This window comes from Oncorhynchus gorbuscha, linkage group LG08 (assembly GCF_021184085.1).
Source record: "Oncorhynchus gorbuscha isolate QuinsamMale2020 ecotype Even-year linkage group LG08, OgorEven_v1.0, whole genome shotgun sequence".
NCBI lineage: Eukaryota > Metazoa > Chordata > Actinopteri > Salmoniformes > Salmonidae > Oncorhynchus > Oncorhynchus gorbuscha.
In genome coordinates this window covers 23,377,068-23,395,589 of record NC_060180.1, presented here as the reverse complement: position 1 = coordinate 23,395,589, position 18,522 = coordinate 23,377,068, and the positions used below count along the sequence as shown (strand labels likewise).

The 18,522-nt window shown below is 48.3% G+C and overlaps 2 protein-coding genes across 3 annotated transcripts; both read left to right on the top strand.

Annotated features, from left to right (window-relative positions):
* The first annotated feature begins 1,040 nt into the window (after positions 1–1,040).
* On the top strand, positions 1,041–4,145 carry LOC124040804 (E3 ubiquitin-protein ligase TRIM35-like). Of its 2 annotated transcripts, none has more exons than XM_046357908.1 (6): positions 1,041–1,327; positions 2,283–2,378; positions 2,545–2,775; positions 2,876–2,898; positions 2,992–3,110; positions 3,231–4,145. In XM_046357908.1, the coding sequence occupies exons 1-6, from the start codon at positions 1,049–1,051 to the stop codon at positions 3,800–3,802; spliced, it is 1,320 nt and encodes a 439-aa protein (XP_046213864.1). In that variant the 5' UTR covers positions 1,041–1,048; the 3' UTR covers positions 3,803–4,145. The 2 variants fall into 2 exon arrangements, with proteins under 2 accessions (XP_046213864.1, XP_046213863.1); XM_046357907.1 differs by having other exon boundaries at positions 1,041–1,525.
* An 884-nt stretch (positions 4,146–5,029) lies between these two features.
* On the top strand, positions 5,030–13,619 carry LOC124041368 (E3 ubiquitin-protein ligase TRIM35-like). Its single transcript, XM_046358881.1, is given in 8 exon segments — positions 5,030–5,663; positions 6,421–6,516; positions 6,683–6,913; positions 7,014–7,036; positions 7,130–7,248; positions 7,369–7,577; positions 7,579–7,728; positions 13,064–13,619. Coding segments are annotated over 8 exon segments (1,518 nt in total). The 5' UTR covers positions 5,030–5,186; the 3' UTR covers positions 13,277–13,619.
* Positions 13,620–18,522: the final 4,903 nt, after the last annotated feature.

Genomic DNA, 18,522 nt, shown 5'->3' with positions numbered 1-18,522 from the left:
TCTAACCCGGTGGCCGTCTAACCTTCAAACTCTTTCTGTCCCAGCCCCTGTGACCTTGGATGTAAATTCAGCCCACGCTGATCTACTGATCTCTGGGATTCTCCTGCAGGTGAGTGACAGACGGGTGTCCCAGGCTGTGCCTGATAACGCTGAGCGATTCGACAGCTCAGTGAGCGTGCTAAGCTCTGTGGATTTCTGCTCTGGCATTCACAGCTGGGAGGTGGAGGTGAGGCCTAAGAAAGCCTGGACTCTGGGCGTGGCCAAAGAGGGTGTAGCCCGGAAAGGCAATGTGATGGTCAGCTCAGAGGTCAGGATCTGGGCGATGGGGTTTTGGAACGGGGAGCAGTATAGCGCTGGAACAGCCCCCCTGGGTACCCCGTTGGTTCTGAAGAGGAAGCCCAAGAGGATCATGGTCAAGCTGGACTATGAGAAAGGAGAGCTCTCTTTCTATGACTCCAGTGACATGTCACTCATCTATACGTTCGAACACAGGTTCACAGAGAGACTGTTCCCTTACTTCTCTCCCTGTCTCAACTCTGATGGCACTGACCCTGGAGTGCTGAGGATCTGCCCTGAGAAGGTGTCTGTGACTGTGGCACCTATTCACTGAGCATATAACCTGCTGATTCTATTTCTTGATCACATACTGAAGCGTCTGTATTGGTAAAGTCTGTCACAGTGACTCCTGTGTATTGGTTTTGTCTGTCTATTGTTTTGTAAATTGAGGTGAACAGCCTCACCTCCAGTGGTGACATTGTCTGTGACACCAATGTGTATTTTGGAACTTTGTTTGGAGCAGATCTATTCTTTGCTGTTAATTAATTTACCGAGAACAAGTGTCATGATTGAATTCCATAATTATTGATGTCATGTTCAATAAAAGTACATATTTAATTTATTTCCATTCCATGCCTCACCCTTTAAGTGGAGCAAATCAACACCGAAACACTGGACCAGTTTGCCAGCATTCCAGACAGCGTCATCAGTCCCTAGCCCAGCCACCCTACGGTAGGTACACCAGCTCAGAACAAGCACACATCTCTCCATCATGGCTGCCACCTGGACCCTGGAGGACGACATGTCCTGCCCTGTGTGCTGTGATGTTTTCACTGACCCTGTGGTGCTGGGCTGCAGCCACAGCTTCTGCAGGAGCTGCCTGGACAACTACTGGAACACTCAGGTCATCAAAAAGTGCCCCGTCTGCCGCAAACATTCCCTAACCGACGCTCCACCCAGTAACCTGGCTCTGAGGAACATCGTGGAGACCTTTGCGAGGGAGAGGAGCCACAATACCACCAAGCAGGATGAGACGAGGGAGGGGGAGAAGGTGAGCCAGGGAAGGAGGGAGTCAGGAGGGAGGAGTGGGTTGGTACCGGATGGGGATGAAAGGTGCATTCTCCATGGGAAGAGGTTGTTGTTGTTCTGTGTGGAGGACCAGGAGGCTCTGTGTGCGGTGTGTCAGACCTCCAGGAGACACAGGACTCATCAGCTCTGCCCTGTGGATGAGGCTGCTCAGGAACTCAAGGTATGGCTAGTATTGTACGTCATTTCAGGGCCAGAAACTGCATGTCACTTCACTAGGCGGGTCTGGTTGTGTTACAGTAATTAGTGTGTTTACTGTTTTACTGTAGTTCTCCAATTACCGTAAGTACGTACTGGAAGTCATTTATGATAAACAGATGAGCCCGTGTGGCACAGTTCATAGAGCAGGTGCTTACAACGCCAGGGTTGTGAGTTTGATTTCATGGAGGACAAGCACGGAAATGCATGCACTCACTACTGTCAGTCACTCTGGATAATAGTGTTTGCTAAATGACTTAAATTTGATGTAAAATTTCACCTTATTGGAATTGTTCACTACACTGAAACTATAGTTCTGTTTGCTTAGTCTTGTTATTTGGCAATGTGTTATTCCTTTTCGTGTTCTTATCTGTGCGTCAGATGAGCTCATGCGTTTTGCATGAATGTTGGCTTTGCAGTTTCTGAGAGTCAATCAAAACGGTTTCGCCGTAGGTAGAAAAAATATGATACATTGACATTAATTCTGTCTGTTGTGTTTAATAGCACGCAGGCGCCTCAATACCTGAAACTGTATGTGGCCTAAACCCCTTGACTTATCTCGTCCTCTCTCATCACCTCCTTCTCAAAATCCATTGGAGGAGAAGGTCAGAGGGGAGGGACCTCTGACTTTCTCATCCAGTGGGTTTCGAGAAGGAAGTGAGGAGAGAGGACACAAGGAGTCAAGGAAATGAAATTGAGATTTTCCTCCGGTATGTGGCCAGGAGGAAGTGAAAGCATCTATCATCCCTCTGAGGAGGAAGTTGGAGACATTCCAAAAGTTGAAGGAGGATTGCATGAAAACAGCAGAACACATCAAGGTAAGTACTATGGAAAAAACAATTATACAGAGAAATAACGTTGACTTTTTTGTAAACATTTTGGTTTCCTAGCCTTTTTCAACAGTTTTGCACTATGAACCATTTCCATATTGTATCAGAAAGTATGAGAGGTCACCCACTGACCCTTTGACCTATTGACCCTCAGAGCCAGGCCAAGCAAGCAGAAAGGAATATAAGAGATGAGTTTGTGGCGCTGCATCAACTCCTGCGCCTGGAGGAAGTTGTCCGGCTGTCTGCCCTCTCTGAGGAGGTGGACACGAAGACAGTTATAATGGCAGAGAAGATTGAACACCTGGCCAAGAAGATGACGTCCTTGACCAGCAACATCAGAGAGATAGAACAGGATATAGAGGCAAACGACCTGCCATTTCTCCAGGTACAGAGACACTTACTTTAAACATACACATCCTAAAATACAAGACATTAGATTTTCTAATTTGGTCATTTTATCTCACACAACTATGTCCTTTCCCCAGGCTTACAAGAACAACAAAGTAAGGTAAGGTTCTACTTTTTCAAACACATTCGGCCTGCTTCGAGGTTACAGTCCTTTACTACAACAGCCACTCCATCTGTATTTTTTCTGCTTCAGGGCCAACTGTACATTGCAGGATCCAGAGCCTGTATCAGGGGCATTGATCGATATGGCCCAACACCTGGGCAACCTAAGGTTCAAGATCTGGGAGAAGATGCAGGAGAAGGTGCAATACAGTGAGTACTAGACCAGAGCAAATGAATGGTTATCAGATCACTAGATGCTCTGAGTACCAGACTTTAAAATGTAAATTGTTATATAGCATTGTAGTCATACCTGTTTGTGTTTCACCCCAGCCCCAGTGACTCTGGACCCCAACACCGCGGCCCCCTGGCTATCTCTCTCAGATGACCTGACCAGTGTGTGCGTCAGTGGAGAGAAGCCTCACGTCCCCAACAACCCAGAGCGCTGTGACACGTGTGTTTGCGTGCTGGGGGCCGACCACTTCAGTTCCGGCAGTCACTGTTGGGAGGTGGAGGTGGCGGGTAAGACCAGATGGGACCTGGGGGTCCTGAGAGAGAGTGTGAGTAGGAAAGGGGTCCTGAGTGTGAACCCTGCCCACGGGTTCTGGGCCCTGTCCCTGAGGGACGGCGGCCAGTACAGCGCCTGCACCATGCCCTGGACCCGTCTCACTCTGAAGAGGAGGCCCAGGAGGGTCAGAGTGTGTCTGGACTATGATGCGGGAGAGGTGACTTTCTATGACCCCACTGACATGTCACTCATCTATACATTCAGGGACAAGTTTAAAGAGCCATTGTTGCCCTACTTCTGTCCCTGTGTGAGTGACAGCGGCCGCAATGCTGAGCCACTAAAGATATGCCCTGCCAAAGTCTCATTGGTTCATGATGTTGGTGATAAAGTTTTGTAGATTACAATATGTATTTTCTTTAGAGGAGACATTGCTGAAGCATTCATATGTCTCACTTTCTATTAATTAACACAATGGATGTATATTTGATATATTGATGTATATTTGATATATTGATGTATATTCTATACATGGATGTATATGTGAACGGAACAATTCTTGTCCTATATAATATCACAAGTCATATTTTCTTGGTGTGTGTCAAATGGCAAGATAAACAAAAAAGGTGATGATTACTCAGCATTTGAGTTAATATTCTGTAAGACTTGTTCTAAATGCTTATGAATAATCATGCTTATAAATGTGTATCAATACAACAATTAAATACTTTTATGTTCATGAATGGCATGATTTATTCATGATTTATTAATAGTTTATTGTTTATTCATGACATTTCTTAATAAAGTGTTTCTTGTCAACATTGAGCTTTGTCAGCCTTCTGGAGATGAGCGACATACGGGTGTCCCAGCCTGTGCCTGATAACGCTGAGCGAATCGACAGCTCAGTGAGCGTGCTAAGCTCTGTGGGTTTCTGCTCGGGCATTCACAGCTGGGAGGTGGAGGTGGAGCCTAAGAATGCCTAGACTCTGGGCGTGGCCAAAGAGGGTGTAGCCCGGAAAGGCAATGTGATGGTCAGCCCAGAGGTCAGGATCTGGGCGATGGGGATGTGGAACGGGGAGCAGTATAGCGCTGGAACAGCCCCCCTGGGTACCCCGTTGGTTCTGAAGAGGAAGCCCAAGAGGATCATGGTCAAGCTGGACTATGAGAAAGGAGAGCTCTCTTTCTATGACTCCAGTGACATGTCACTCATCTATACGTTCGAACACAGGTTCACAGAGAGACTGTTCCCTTACTTCTCTCCCTGTCTCAACTCTGATGGCACTGACCCTGGAGTGCTGAGGATCTGCCCTGAGAAGGTGTCTGTGACTGTGGCACCTATTCACTGAGCATATAACCTGCTGATTCTATTTCTTGATCACATACTGAAGCGTCTGTATTGGTAAAGTCTGTCACAGTGACTCCTGTGTATTGGTTTTGTCTGTCTATTGTTTTGTAAATTGAGGTGAACAGCCTCACCTCCAGTGGTGACATTGTCTGTGACACCAATGTGTATTTTGGAACTTTGTTTGGAGCAGATCTATTCTTTGCTGTTAATTAATTTACTGAGAACAAGTGTCATGATTGAATTCCATAATTATTGATGTCATGTTCAATAAAAGTACATATTTAATTTATTTCCATTCCATGCCTCACCCTTTAAGTGGAGCAAATCAACACCGAAACACTGGACCAGTTTGCCAGCATTCCAGACAGCGTCATCAGTCCCTAGCCCAGCCACCCTACGGTAGGTACACCAGCTCAGAACAAGCACACATCTCTCCATCATGGCTGCCACCTGGACCCTGGAGGACGACATGTCCTGCCCTGTGTGCTGTGATGTTTTCACTGACCCTGTGGTGCTGGGCTGCAGCCACAGCTTCTGCAGGAGCTGCCTGGACAACTACTGGAACACTCAGGTCATCAAAAAGTGCCCCGTCTGCCGCAAACATTCCCTAACCGACGCTCCACCCAGTAACCTGGCTCTGAGGAACATCGTGGAGACCTTTGCGAGGGAGAGGAGCCACAATACCACCAAGCAGGATGAGACGAGGGAGGGGGAGAAGGTGAGCCAGGGAAGGAGGGAGTCAGGAGGGAGGAGTGGGTTGGTACCGGATGGGGATGAAAGGTGCATTCTCCATGGGAAGAGGTTGTTGTTGTTCTGTGTGGAGGACCAGGAGGCTCTGTGTGCGGTGTGTCAGACCTCCAGGAGACACAGGACTCATCAGCTCTGCCCTGTGGATGAGGCTGCTCAGGAACTCAAGGTATGGCTAGTATTGTACGTCATTTCAGGGCCAGAAACTGCATGTCACTTCACTAGGCGGGTCTGGTTGTGTTACAGTAATTAGTGTGTTTACTGTTTTACTGTAGTTCTCCAATTACCGTAAGTACGTACTGGAAGTCATTTATGATAAACAGATGAGCCCGTGTGGCACAGTTCATAGAGCAGGTGCTTACAACGCCAGGGTTGTGAGTTTGATTTCATGGAGGACAAGCACGGAAATGCATGCACTCACTACTGTCAGTCACTCTGGATAATAGTGTTTGCTAAATGACTTAAATTTGATGTAAAATTCCACCTTATTGGAATGGTTCACTACACTGAAACTATAGTTCTGTTTGCTTAGTCTTGTTATTTGGCAATGTGTTATTCTTTTTCGTGTTCTTATCTGTGCGTCAGATGAGCTCATGCGTTTTGCATGAATGTTGGCTTTGCAGTTTCTGAGAGTCAATCAAAACGGTTTCGCCGTAGGTAGAAAAAATATGATACATTGACATTAATTCTGTCTGTTGTGTTTAATAGCACGCAGGCGCCTCAATACCTGAAACTGTATGTGGCCTAAACCCCTTGACTTATCTCGTCCTCTCTCATCACCTCCTTCTCAAAATCCATTGGAGGAGAAGGTCAGAGGGGAGGGACCTCTGACTTTCTCATCCAGTGGGTTTCGAGAAGGAAGTGAGGAGAGAGGACACAAGGAGTCAAGGAAATGAAATTGAGATTTTCCTCCGGTATGTGGCCAGGAGGAAGTGAAAGCATCTATCATCCCTCTGAGGAGGAAGTTGGAGACATTCCAAAAGTTGAAGGAGGATTGCATGAAAACAGCAGAACACATCAAGGTAAGTACTATGGAAAAAACAATTATACAGAGAAATAACGTTGACTTTTTTGTAAACATTTTGGTTTCCTAGCCTTTTTCAACAGTTTTGCACTATGAACCATTTCCATATTGTATCAGAAAGTATGAGAGGTCACCCACTGACCCTTTGACCTATTGACCCTCAGAGCCAGGCCAAGCAAGCAGAAAGGAATATAAGAGATGAGTTTGTGGCGCTGCATCAACTCCTGCGCCTGGAGGAAGTTGTCCGGCTGTCTGCCCTCTCTGAGGAGGTGGACACGAAGACAGTTATAATGGCAGAGAAGATTGAACACCTGGCCAAGAAGATGACGTCCTTGACCAGCAACATCAGAGAGATAGAACAGGATATAGAGGCAAACGACCTGCCATTTCTCCAGGTACAGAGACACTTACTTTAAACATACACATCCTAAAATACAAGACATTAGATTTTCTAATTTGGTCATTTTATCTCACACAACTATGTCCTTTCCCCAGGCTTACAAGAACAACAAAGTAAGGTAAGGTTCTACATTTTCAAACACATTCGGCCTGCTTCGAGGTTACAGTCCTTTACTACAACAGCCACTCCATCTGTATTTTTTCTGCTTCAGGGCCAACTGTACATTGCAGGATCCAGAGCCTGTATCAGGGGCATTGATCGATATGGCCCAACACCTGGGCAACCTAAGGTTCAAGATCTGGGAGAAGATGCAGGAGAAGGTGCAATACAGTGAGTACTAGACCAGAGCAAATGAATGGTTATCAGATCACTAGATGCTCTGAGTACCAGACTTTAAAATGTAAATTGTTATATAGCATTGTAGTCATACCTGTTTGTGTTTCACCCCAGCCCCAGTGACTCTGGACCCCAACACCGCGGCCCCCTGGCTATCTCTCTCAGATGACCTGACCAGTGTGTGCGTCAGTGGAGAGAAGCCTCACGTCCCCAACAACCCAGAGCGCTGTGACACGTGTGTTTGCGTGCTGGGGGCCGACCACTTCAGTTCCGGCAGTCACTGTTGGGAGGTGGAGGTGGCGGGTAAGACCAGATGGGACCTGGGGGGTCCTGAGAGAGAGTGTGAGTAGGAAAGGGGTCCTGAGTGTGAACCCTGCCCACGGGTTCTGGGCCCTGTCCCTGAGGGACGGCGGCCAGTACAGCGCCTGCACCATGCCCTGGACCCGTCTCACTCTGAAGAGGAGGCCCAGGAGGGTCTGTCATGCAGGTGATAGAGGACCCAAAAGCGACTTAACAGAAACAGAGTTTATTCAAGTCCAAACAGGGAATAACAGAAATCCTCTAGTCTGTAGAGGGGAATAACAAGAGAAGCGGCCACAGACTGCAGGTCGCTTCGGGTAGGCGCAGGCCGTAGTAGACAGAGACACCTGCTCACACGCAGCATCTGATGAAGGCAAAAAAACACGACAGGACAGGGCGAAACACAATCACAGCATGGTGAATACTAAACAAGGAACCGACGGGACAGGAACGGAACACAAAGGAATAAATAGGGACTCTAATCAGGGGAAAGGATCGGGAACAGGTGTGGGAAGACTAAATGATGATTAGGGGAATAGGAACAGCTGGGAGCAGGAACGGAACGATAGAGAGAAGAGAGAGCGAGAGAGTGAGAGAGGGAGGGGGAGAGAGAGGGATAGAAGGAGGGAAAGAACCAAATAAGACCAGCAGAGGGAAACGAATAGAATGGGGAGCACAGGGACAAGACATGATAATAAATGACAAACATGACAGTACCCCCCACTCACCGAGCGCCTCCTGGCGCACTCGAGGAGGAATCCTGGCGGCAACGGAGGAAATCATCGATGAGTGAACGGTCCAGCACGTCCCGAGACGGAACCCAACTCCTCTCCTCAGGACCGTAACCCTCCCAATCCACTAAGTATTGGTGACCCCGTCCCCGAGAACGCATGTCCATGATCTTATGTACCTTGTAAATAGGTGCGCTCTCGACAAGGACGGGAGGGGGAGGGAAGACGAACGGGGTGCGAAGAAAGGGCTTAACACAGGAGACATGGAAGACAGGATGGATGCGACGAAGATGTCGCGGAAGAAGCAGTCGCACAGCGACAGGATTGACGACCTGGGAGACACGGAACGGACCAATGAACCGCGGAGTCAACTTACGAGAAGCTGTCGTAAGAGGAAGGTTGCGAGTGGAAAGCCACACTCTCTGGCCGCAACAATACCTTGGACTCTTAATCCTGCGTTTATTGGCGGCTCTCACCGTCTGTGCCCTGTAACGGCAAAGTGCAGACCTCACCCTCCTCCAGGTGCGCTCACAACGTTGGACAAACGCTTGAGCGGAGGGAACGCTGGACTCGGCAAGCTGGGATGAGAACAGAGGAGGCTGGTAACCCAGACTACTCTGAAACGGAGATAACCCGGTAGCAGACGAAGGAAGCGAATTGTGAGCGTATTCTGCCCAGGGAGCTGTTCTGCCCAAGACGCAGGGTTTCTGAAAGAAAGGCTGCGTAGTATGCGACCAATCGTCTGATTGGCCCTCTCTGCTTGACCGTTAGACTGGGGATGAAACCCGGAAGAGAGACTGACGGACGCACCAATCAAACGACAGAACTCCCTCCAAAACTGTGACGTGAATTGCGGGCCTCTGTCTGAAACGGCGTCTAACGGAAGGCCATGAATTCTGAATACATTCTCAATAATGATTTGTGCCGTCTCCTTAGCGGAAGGAAGTTTAGCGAGGGAATGAAATGTGCCGCCTTAGAGAACCTATCGACAACCGTAAGAATCACAGTCTTCCCCGCAGACAAAGGCAGACCGGTAATGAAGTCTAAGGCGATGTGAGACCATGGTCGAGAAGGAATGGGGAGCGGTCTGAGACGACCGGCAGGAGGAGAGTTACCCGACTTAGTCTGCGCGCAGTCCGAACAAGCAGCCACGAAACGGCGCGTGTCACGCTCCTGAGTCGGCCACCAAAAGCGCTGGCGAATAGACGCAAGAGTGCCTCGAACACCGGGATGACCAGCTAACTTGGCAGAGTGAGCCCACTGAAGAACAGCCAGACGAGTGGAAACAGGAACGAAAAGGAGGTTACTAGGACAAGCGCGCGGCGACGCAGTGTGCGTGAGTGCTTGCTTAACCTGTCTTTCAATTCCCCAGACTGTTAACCCGACAACACGCCCATAAGGAAGAATCCCCTCGGGATCAGTAGAAGCCACAGAAGAACTAAACAGACGGGATAAGGCATCAGGCTTGGTGTTCTTGCTACCCGGACGGTAAGAAATCACAAACTCGAAACGAGCGAAAAACAACGCCCAACGAGCTTGACGGGCATTAAGTCGTTTGGCAGAACGGATGTACTCAAGGTTCTTATGGTCTGTCCAAACGACAAAAGGAACGGTCGCCCCCTCCAACCACTGTCGCCATTCGCCTAGGGCTAAGCGGATGGCGAGCAGTTCACGGTTACCCACATCATAGTTGCGCTCAGATGGCGACAGGCGATGAGAAAAATAAGCGCAAGGATGAACCTTATCGTCAGACTGGAAGCGCTGGGATAGAATGGCTCCCACGCCTACCTCTGAAGCGTCAACCTCGACAATGAATTGTCTAGTGACGTCAGGAGTAACGAGGATAGGAGCGGACGTAAAACGTTCTTTAAGAAGATCAAAAGCTCCTGGGCGGAACCGGACCACTTAAAACACGTCTTGACAGAAGTAAGAGCTGTGAGAGGGGCAGCAACTTGACCGAAATTACGAATGAAACGCCGATAGAAATTAGCGAAACCTAAAAAGCGCTGCAACTCGACACGTGACCTTGGAACGGGCCAATCACTGACAGCTTGGACCTTAGCGGAATCCATCTGAATGCCTTCAGCGGAAATAACGGAACCGAGAAAAGTAATGGAGGAGACATGAAAAGAGCACTTCTCAGCCTTTACGTAGAGACAATTCTCTAAAAGGCGCTGTAGAACACGTCGAACGTGCTGAACATGAATCTCGAGTGACGGAGAAAAAATCAGGATATCGTCAAGATAGACAAAAACAAAGATGTTCAGCATGTCTCTCAGAACATCATTAACTAATGCCTGAAAAACAGCTGGCGCATTGGCGAGACCGAACGGCAGAACCCGGTACTCAAAATGCCCTAACGGAGTGTTAAACGCCGTTTTCCACTCGTCCCCCTCTCTGATGCGCACGAGATGGTAAGCGTTACGAAGGTCCAACTTAGTAAAGCACCTGGCTCCCTGCAGAATCTCGAAGGCTGATGACATAAGGGGAAGCGGATAACGATTCTTAACCGTTATGTCATTCAGCCCTCGATAATCCACGCAGGGGCGCAGAGTACCGTCCTTCTTCTTAACAAAAAAGAACCCCGCCCCGGCCGGAGAAGAAGAAGGCACTATGGTACCGGCGTCAAGAGACACAGACAAATAATCCTCGAGAGCCTTACGTTCGGGAGCCGACAGAGAGTATAGTCTACCTCGAGGAGGAGTGGTCCCCAGAAGGAGATCAATACTACAATCATACGACCGGTGAGGAGGAAGGGAGTTGGCTCGGGACCGACTGAAGACCGTGCGCAGATCATGATATTCCTCCGGCACTCCTGTCAAATCGCCAGGTTCCTCCTGAGAAGTAGGGACAGAAGAAACGGGAGGGATGGCAGACATTAAACACTTCACATGACAAGAAACGTTCCAGGATAGGATAGAATTACTAGACCAATTAATAGAAGGATTATGACATACTAGCCAGGGATGACCCAAAACAACAGGTGTAAACGGTGAACGGAAAATCAAAAAGAAATAGTCTCACTGTGGTTACCAGATACTGTGAGAGTTAAAGGTAGTGTCTCAAATTTGATACTGGGAAGATGACTACCATCTAAGGCAAACATGGGCGTAGGCTTGTCTAACGGTCTGAAAGGAATGTTATGTTTCCGAACCCATGCTTCGTCCATGAAACAACCCTCAGCCCCAGAGTCAATCAAGGCACTGCATGTAGCACCCGAACCGGTCCAGCGTAGATGGACCGACATAGTAGTACAAGATCTAGATGAAGGGACCTGAGTAGTAGCGCTCACCAGTAGCCCTCCGCTTACTGATGGGCTCTGGCCTCTTACTGGACATGAATTAACAAAATGTCCAGCAACTCCGCAATAGAGGCACAGGCGGTTGGTGATCCTCCGTTCCCTCTCCTTAGTCGAGATGCGAATCCCTCCCAGCTGCATGGGCTCAGTCTCAAAGCCAGAGGAGGGAGATGGTTGCGATGCGGAGCAGGGAAACACCGTTGATGCGAGCTCTCTTCCACGAGCCCGGTGACGAAGATCTACCCGTCGTTCTATGCGGATGGCGAGAGCAATCAAAGAGTCCACATCTGATGGAACCTCCCGGGAGAGAATCTCATCCTTAACCACTGCGTGGAGTCCCTCCAGAAAACGAGCGAGCAGCGCCGGCTCGTTCCACTCACTAGAGGCAGCAAGAGTGCGAAACTCAATAGAATAATCCGTTATGGACCGTTCACCTTGGCATAAGGAAGCCAGGGCCCTAGAAGCCTCCCTACCAAAAACTGAACGGTCAAAAACCCGAATCATCTCCTCTTTAAAGTTCTGGAACTTGTTAGAGCAATCAGCCCTTGCCTCCCAGATAGCTGTGCCCCATTCTCGAGCCCGGCCAGTAAGGAGTGAAATGACGTAAGCAACCCGAGCTCTCTCTCTAGAGTATGTGTTGGGTTGGAGAGAGAACACAATCTCACACTGCGTGAGAAAGGAGCGGCACTCAGTGGGCTGCCCGGAGTAGCAAGGTGGGTTATTAACCCTAGGTTCTGGAGGCTCGGCAGGCCAGGAAGTAACAGGTGGCACGAGACGTAGACTCTGGAACTGTCCAGAGAGGTCGGAAACCTGAGCGGCCAGGTTCTCCACGGCATGGCGAGCAGCAGACAATTCCTGCTCGTGTCTGCCGAGCATGGCTCCTTGGATCTCGACGGCAGTGTAACGAGCGTCTGAAGTCGCTGGGTCCATTCCTTGGTCGGTTCCTTCTGTCATGCAGGTGATAGAGGACCCAAAAGCGACTTAACAGAAACAGAGTTTATTCAAGTCCAAACAGGGAATAACAGAAATCCTCTAGTCTGTAGAGGGGAATAACAAGAGAAGCGGCCACAGACTGCAGGTCGCCGGGTAGGCGCAGGCCGTAGTAGACAGAGACACCTGCTCACACGCAGCATCTGATGAAGGCAAAAACACGACAGGACAGGGCGAAACACAATCACAGCATGGTGAATACTAAACAAGGAACCGACGGGACAGGAACGGAACACAAAGGAATAAATAGGGACTCTAATCAGGGGAAAGGATCGGGAACAGGTGTGGGAAGACTAAATGATGATTAGGGGAATAGGAACAGCTGGGAGCAGGAACGGAACGATAGAGAAGAGAGAGCGAGAGAGTGAGAGAGGGAGGGGGAGAGAGAGGGATAGAAGGAGGGAAAGAACCAAATAAGACCAGCAGAGGGAAACGAATAGAATGGGGAGCACAGGGACAAGACATGATAATAAATGACAAACATGACAGGGTCAGAGTGTGTCTGGACTATGATGCGGGAGAGGTGACTTTCTATGACCCCACTGACATGTCACTCATCTATACATTCAGGGACAAGTTTAAAGAGCCATTGTTGCCCTACTTCTGTCCCTGTGTGAGTGACAGCGGCCGCAATGCTGAGCCACTAAAGATATGCCCTGCCAAAGTCTCATTGGTTCATGATGTTGGTGATAAAGTTTTGTAGATTACAATATGTATTTTCTTTAGAGGAGACATTGCTGAAGCATTCATATGTCTCACTTTCTATTAATTAACACAATGGATGTATATTTGATATATTGATGTATATTTGATATATTGATGTATATTCTATACATGGATGTATATGTGAACGGAACAATTCTTGTCCTATATAATATCACAAGTCATATTTTCTTGGTGTGTGTCAAATGGCAAGATAAACAAAAAAGGTGATGATTACTCAGCATTTGAGTTAATATTCTGTAAGACTTGTTCTAAATGCTTATGAATAATCATGCTTATAAATGTGTATCAATACAACAATTAAATACTTTTATGTTCATGAATGGCATGATTTATTCATGATTTATTAATAGTTTATTGTTTATTCATGACATTTCTTAATAAAGTGTTTCTTGTCAACATTGAGCTTTGTCAGCCTCCTGGAGATGAGCGACATACGGGTGTCCCAGCCTGTGCCTGATAACGCTGAGCGAATCGACAGCTCAGTGAGCGTGCTAAGCTCTGTGGGTTTCTGCTCGGGCATTCACAGCTGGGAGGTGGAGGTGGAGCCTAAGAATGCCTAGACTCTGGGCGTGGCCAAAGAGGGTGTAGCCCGGAAAGGCAATGTGATGGTCAGCCCAGAGGTCAGGATCTGGGCGATGGGGATGTGGAACGGGGAGCAGTATAGCGCTGGAACAGCCCCCTGGGTACCCGTTGGTTCTGAAGAGGAAGCCCAAGAGGATCATGGTCAAGCTGGACTATGAGAAAGGAGAGCTCTCTTTCTATGACTCCAGTGACATGTCACTCATCTATACGTTCGAACACAGGTTCACAGAGAGACTGTTCCCTTACTTCTCTCCCTGTCTCAACTCTGATGGCACTGACCCTGGAGTGCTGAGGATCTGCCCTGAGAAGGTGTCTGTGACTGTGGCACCTATTCACTGAGCATATAACCTGCTGATTCTATTTCTTGATCACATACTGAAGCGTCTGTATTGGTAAAGTCTGTCACAGTGACTCCTGTGTATTGGTTTTGTCTGTCTATTGTTTTGTAAATTGAGGTGAACAGCCTCACCTCCAGTGGTGACATTGACGTCTGTGACACCAATGTGTATTTTGGAACTTTGTCTGGAGCAGATCTATTCTTTGCTGTTAATTAATTTACTGAGAACAAGTGTCATGATTGAATTCCATAATTATTGATGTCATGTTCAATAAAAGTACATATTTAATTTATTTCCATTCCATTCCTCACCCTTTAAGTGGAGCAAATCAACACCGAAACACTGGACCAGTTTGCCAGCATTCCAGACAGCGTCATCAGTCCCTAGCCCAGCCACCCTACGGTAGGTACACCAGCTCAGGACAAGCACACATCTCTCCATCATGGCTGCCACCTGGACCCTGGAGGACGACATGTCCTGCCCTGTGTGCTGTGATGTTTTCACTGACCCTGTGGTGCTGGGCTGCAGCCACAGCTTCTGCAGGAGCTGCCTGGACAACTACTGGAACACTCAGGTCATCAAAAAGTGCCCCGTCTGCGGCAAACATTCCCTAACCGACGCTCCACCCAGTAACCTGGCTCTGAGGAACATCGTGGAGACCTTTGCGAGGGAGAGGAGCCACAATACCACCAAGCAGGATGAGACGAGAGAGGGGGAGAAGGTGAGCCAGGGAAGGAGGGAGTCAGGAGGGAGGAGTGGGTTGGTACCGGATGGGGATGAAAGGTGCATTCTCCATGGGAAGAGGTTGTTGTTGTTCTGTGTGGAGGACCAGGAGGCTCTGTGTGCGGTGTGTCAGACCTCCAGGAGACACAGGACTCATCAGCTCTGCCCTGTGGATGAGGCTCCTCAGCAACTCAAGGTATGGCTAGTATTGTACGTCATTTCAGGGCCAGAAACTGCATGTCACTTCACTAGGCGGGTCTGGTTGTGTTACAGTAATTAGTCTGTTTACTGTTTTACTGTAGTTCTCCAATTACCGTAAGTACGTACTGGAAGTCATTTATGATAAACAGATGAGCCCGTGTGGCACAGTTCATAGAGCAGGTGCTTACAACGCCAGGGTTGTGAGTTTGATTTCATGGAGGACAAGCACGGAAATGCATGCACTCACTACTGTCAGTCACTCTGGATAATAGTGTTTGCTAAATGACTTAAATTTGATGTAAAATTCCACCTTATTGGGATTGTTCACTACACTGAAACTATAGTTCTGTTTGCTTAGTCTTGTTATTTGGCAATGTGTTATTCCTTTTTGTGTTCTTATCTGTGCGTCAGATGAGCTCATGCGTTTTGCATGAATGTTGGCTTTGCAGTTTCTGAGAGTCAATCAACATGGTTTTGTCCTGGGCATAACAAATATTACACAGTACCATTCAAAGGTTTGGACACACCATGGAGAAAAGCCTCAGACCGACACACCATTTGGACTATTTTCTACATTGTAGAATAATAGTGAAGACATCAAAACTATGAAATAACACATATGGAATGATGGAATCCTGTGTTTTCGCCCCAGCCCCAGTGACTCTGGAACCCAACGCCGTGGCCCACTGTCTCTCTCTCTCTCTCTCTCTCTCTCTCTCTCTCTCTCTCTCAGATGACCTGATCAGTGTGTGCATCAATGGAAAGAAGGCTCACGTCCCCAACAACCCAATGCGCTGTGACACGTGTGTTTGTGTGCTGGAGCCCAACCAGTGTCATGGGACATTTCTATTGTAAGTGTCCCCATAACTGAGGATGTGACTAACTTCATGAAACTGTCCTATTACAAGTTCCTGTTCTTGAGAGTATCATCCTGTGTTGCAAACCAGCTGCACCTGTGTCCTTGTATAGATTTTAAAAAACAGGAAGTAAGAGATGGGACTGGCGTATCGTCGACTAGTGGCTCCTGCGGTTATGAGGGTAAACTGCCGGCAGAGGCTCGCTGCACTGTGAGTCCAGGGTAAATTCCTCCTCGTCAAACGAGGGAATGGAGAGACCCGCCTGACGTCCATGGGAGTTGAGCTCAGTTGATTTTTTTATTTTATTACTAAGCTTGTGAGTCATCATTGAAATGAGAGGAATTGTGCATTCCTAAATCACTTCGCACTCACTGATTGAGAGCTCTACCGCATAGTAGTGATGCGGGTGGACTGGTTAGGACGTCATGTTAGACTAGAATATCAGGTTAGGGATAGATCAACCAGTGGACAGTAAGAACTGTTCAAACTAAAGTTCGTAGCAAAACTGTGTTTACTTTTTATGTAGGTAAGATACCAATTTGGATTAGTTCTCCAGTGCTTCAATTATAAGGGCACAAGGCGAGACCCAGATGCAGAAGGTAGAGTCTTTGTAGTTCATTTATCATCCAAAAGGTGTCGGCAAGAGAATGGTTGTGGACAGGCAAAAGGTCAAAACAAGAGGTCAGAGAGGAACAGAGTGGCAGACAGGCTCGATGTCGGGGCAGGCAGAAGGGTCAGGCTGGCGGGTACGGAGTCCATGAAAAAACAGGCAAGGGTCAAAACCGGGAAGTCTAGAAAAAGACAATAGAAAACAGGAGCACGGGACAATCACAAGAACAGGTGAAACAGATCAGGGCGTGACATCAATGACAAATTAGGCAATGTTTTAGCATCCATGCAATTATGTGGTTTCGGTTGTAGGAACTGATCACTCCTCTATTTTGTGTGTGTGAGTGAGATAGGAACTCAGATGGGATCATCCTGGAGAAAAAAAAGTGTTCTCCAGCCACCACATGCTACACAAGGCCGTTGAAGGTAATGGTAAGCAAATGGGGTCCGAGTGTTACCGAGGACGTGTCACAATGCCACCGCTTAGCGAATGGAGATTTTCCTTCAGTGTCGCTTAAGTTGAAATGTGTCGCTAAGTTGAGAACAGTTGGAGAAAGTAGGGAAAGGCAAGAAAAACAATACACGCTGGGATAAAGTGGGAAGTTGAAGCTGAGACAAAGACAGAGAGAGGGGGGGGGGAAGTGCAGAGAAGTTTGCAGAGGTAAGGATGAAAGCTGAAGAAAAATAAGGCAAAGCAAGTAGGAACAGACGTAAAGATGAACCGAATCAACATCATCCATCCACCACCTCAACAACAGCTACCACCTCCACAACAAGAACCCCCAGCAGCAGGAGTAGGGGCTGTGGGGGCAGACGGCGGAGAATCTGAGGAAGACGAAGAAGGAAAAAGACACGACGCTGGTCACCACACACTGAGTACCGGAGTAAAATACCGACACCTCAGAGCCACCCCCGCCGAGACTCTAAGCCTCCCCAGCGACTGGTCACAGAAATGTGACTTTGACTTTATCCAGACTTACCTCCCCCTCCCCCTCCTGTTTCCACACCACCTTCTGCCACACAGCTTCCCCTGATGACAAATCCAGTGGCTGGCCGTGATGTGAACGCTGCTTCAACAATCCTGGTCCAGTGGAATCGGCAAATGGGGGAGATGATGGACATTGTGAAGAAGCTTCCCCTCTCTCTCTCATAGCAGGGCACAGTGGTGGATCCGGTTTACCACCACGATCAACTGCCCAGCTAATGCTTTTTGAGATGGGGAACTCAGGAGACAGATGAAGGGTGGCTGGAAGAGCAAGAGGAGGAAGGGGCCACAGAAGAGGTGGACGAGGAAGAGGGGAACCATGGAGGTGTTATAACTGTTAGCAGCCAGGCCACATTTCAAGAAATTTCCCCCAGAACAGGGGTGATATGGGTGGCTATGATGAAGCTGAGGACAGTGATACATACTATCCACCACCACCACCACCACATGTAATAGCATCTAACCCGCAGGGTAGAGGGGGAGGCTGGAGATAGGCTGTGGAGGAGGTAGAAGGAAAAGACAGCCAACAATGCCACTTTGGTGAGTACCCATTTTCATCTTCTAACAGCGCAGATTCACCTAATATGGATGTGTGTGTGTGTGTGTGTGTGTGTGTGTGTGTGTGTGTGTGTGTGTGTGTGTGTGTGTGTGTGTGTGTGTGTGTGTGTGTGTGTGTGTGTGTGTGTGTGTGTGTGTGTGTGTGTGTGTGTGTGTGTGGTGTGAAAATGTCTTTCCTGGTCGATTCAGGGGCATCCATCTGTATTTTATCTAAATGCAACAATGTAAAAGATCCATTATCAAGAGATGTGCCACGTCTACTCGCACTCCTCCCCTCCTGCGTTTGACGTCGTCTCCTCCCCTCCTGCGTTTGACGTCGTCTCCTCCCCTCCTGCGTTTGACGTCGTCTCCTCCCCTCCTGCGTTTGACG

Bases quoted from the DNA above. Each gene is read 5' to 3' on its own strand.
- LOC124040804 (XM_046357907.1), top strand. From the start codon at position 1,049: ATGGCTGCCACCTGGACCCTGGAGGACGACATGTCCTGCCCTGTGTGC. The intron at 1,526-2,282 runs GTATGGCTAGTA...GTATGTGGCCAG, and splicing joins AGGCTGCTCAGGAACTCAAG to GAGGAAGTGAAAGCATCTAT. The intron at 3,111-3,230 runs GTGAGTACTAGA...GTTTCACCCCAG, and splicing joins GCAGGAGAAGGTGCAATACA to CCCCAGTGACTCTGGACCCC.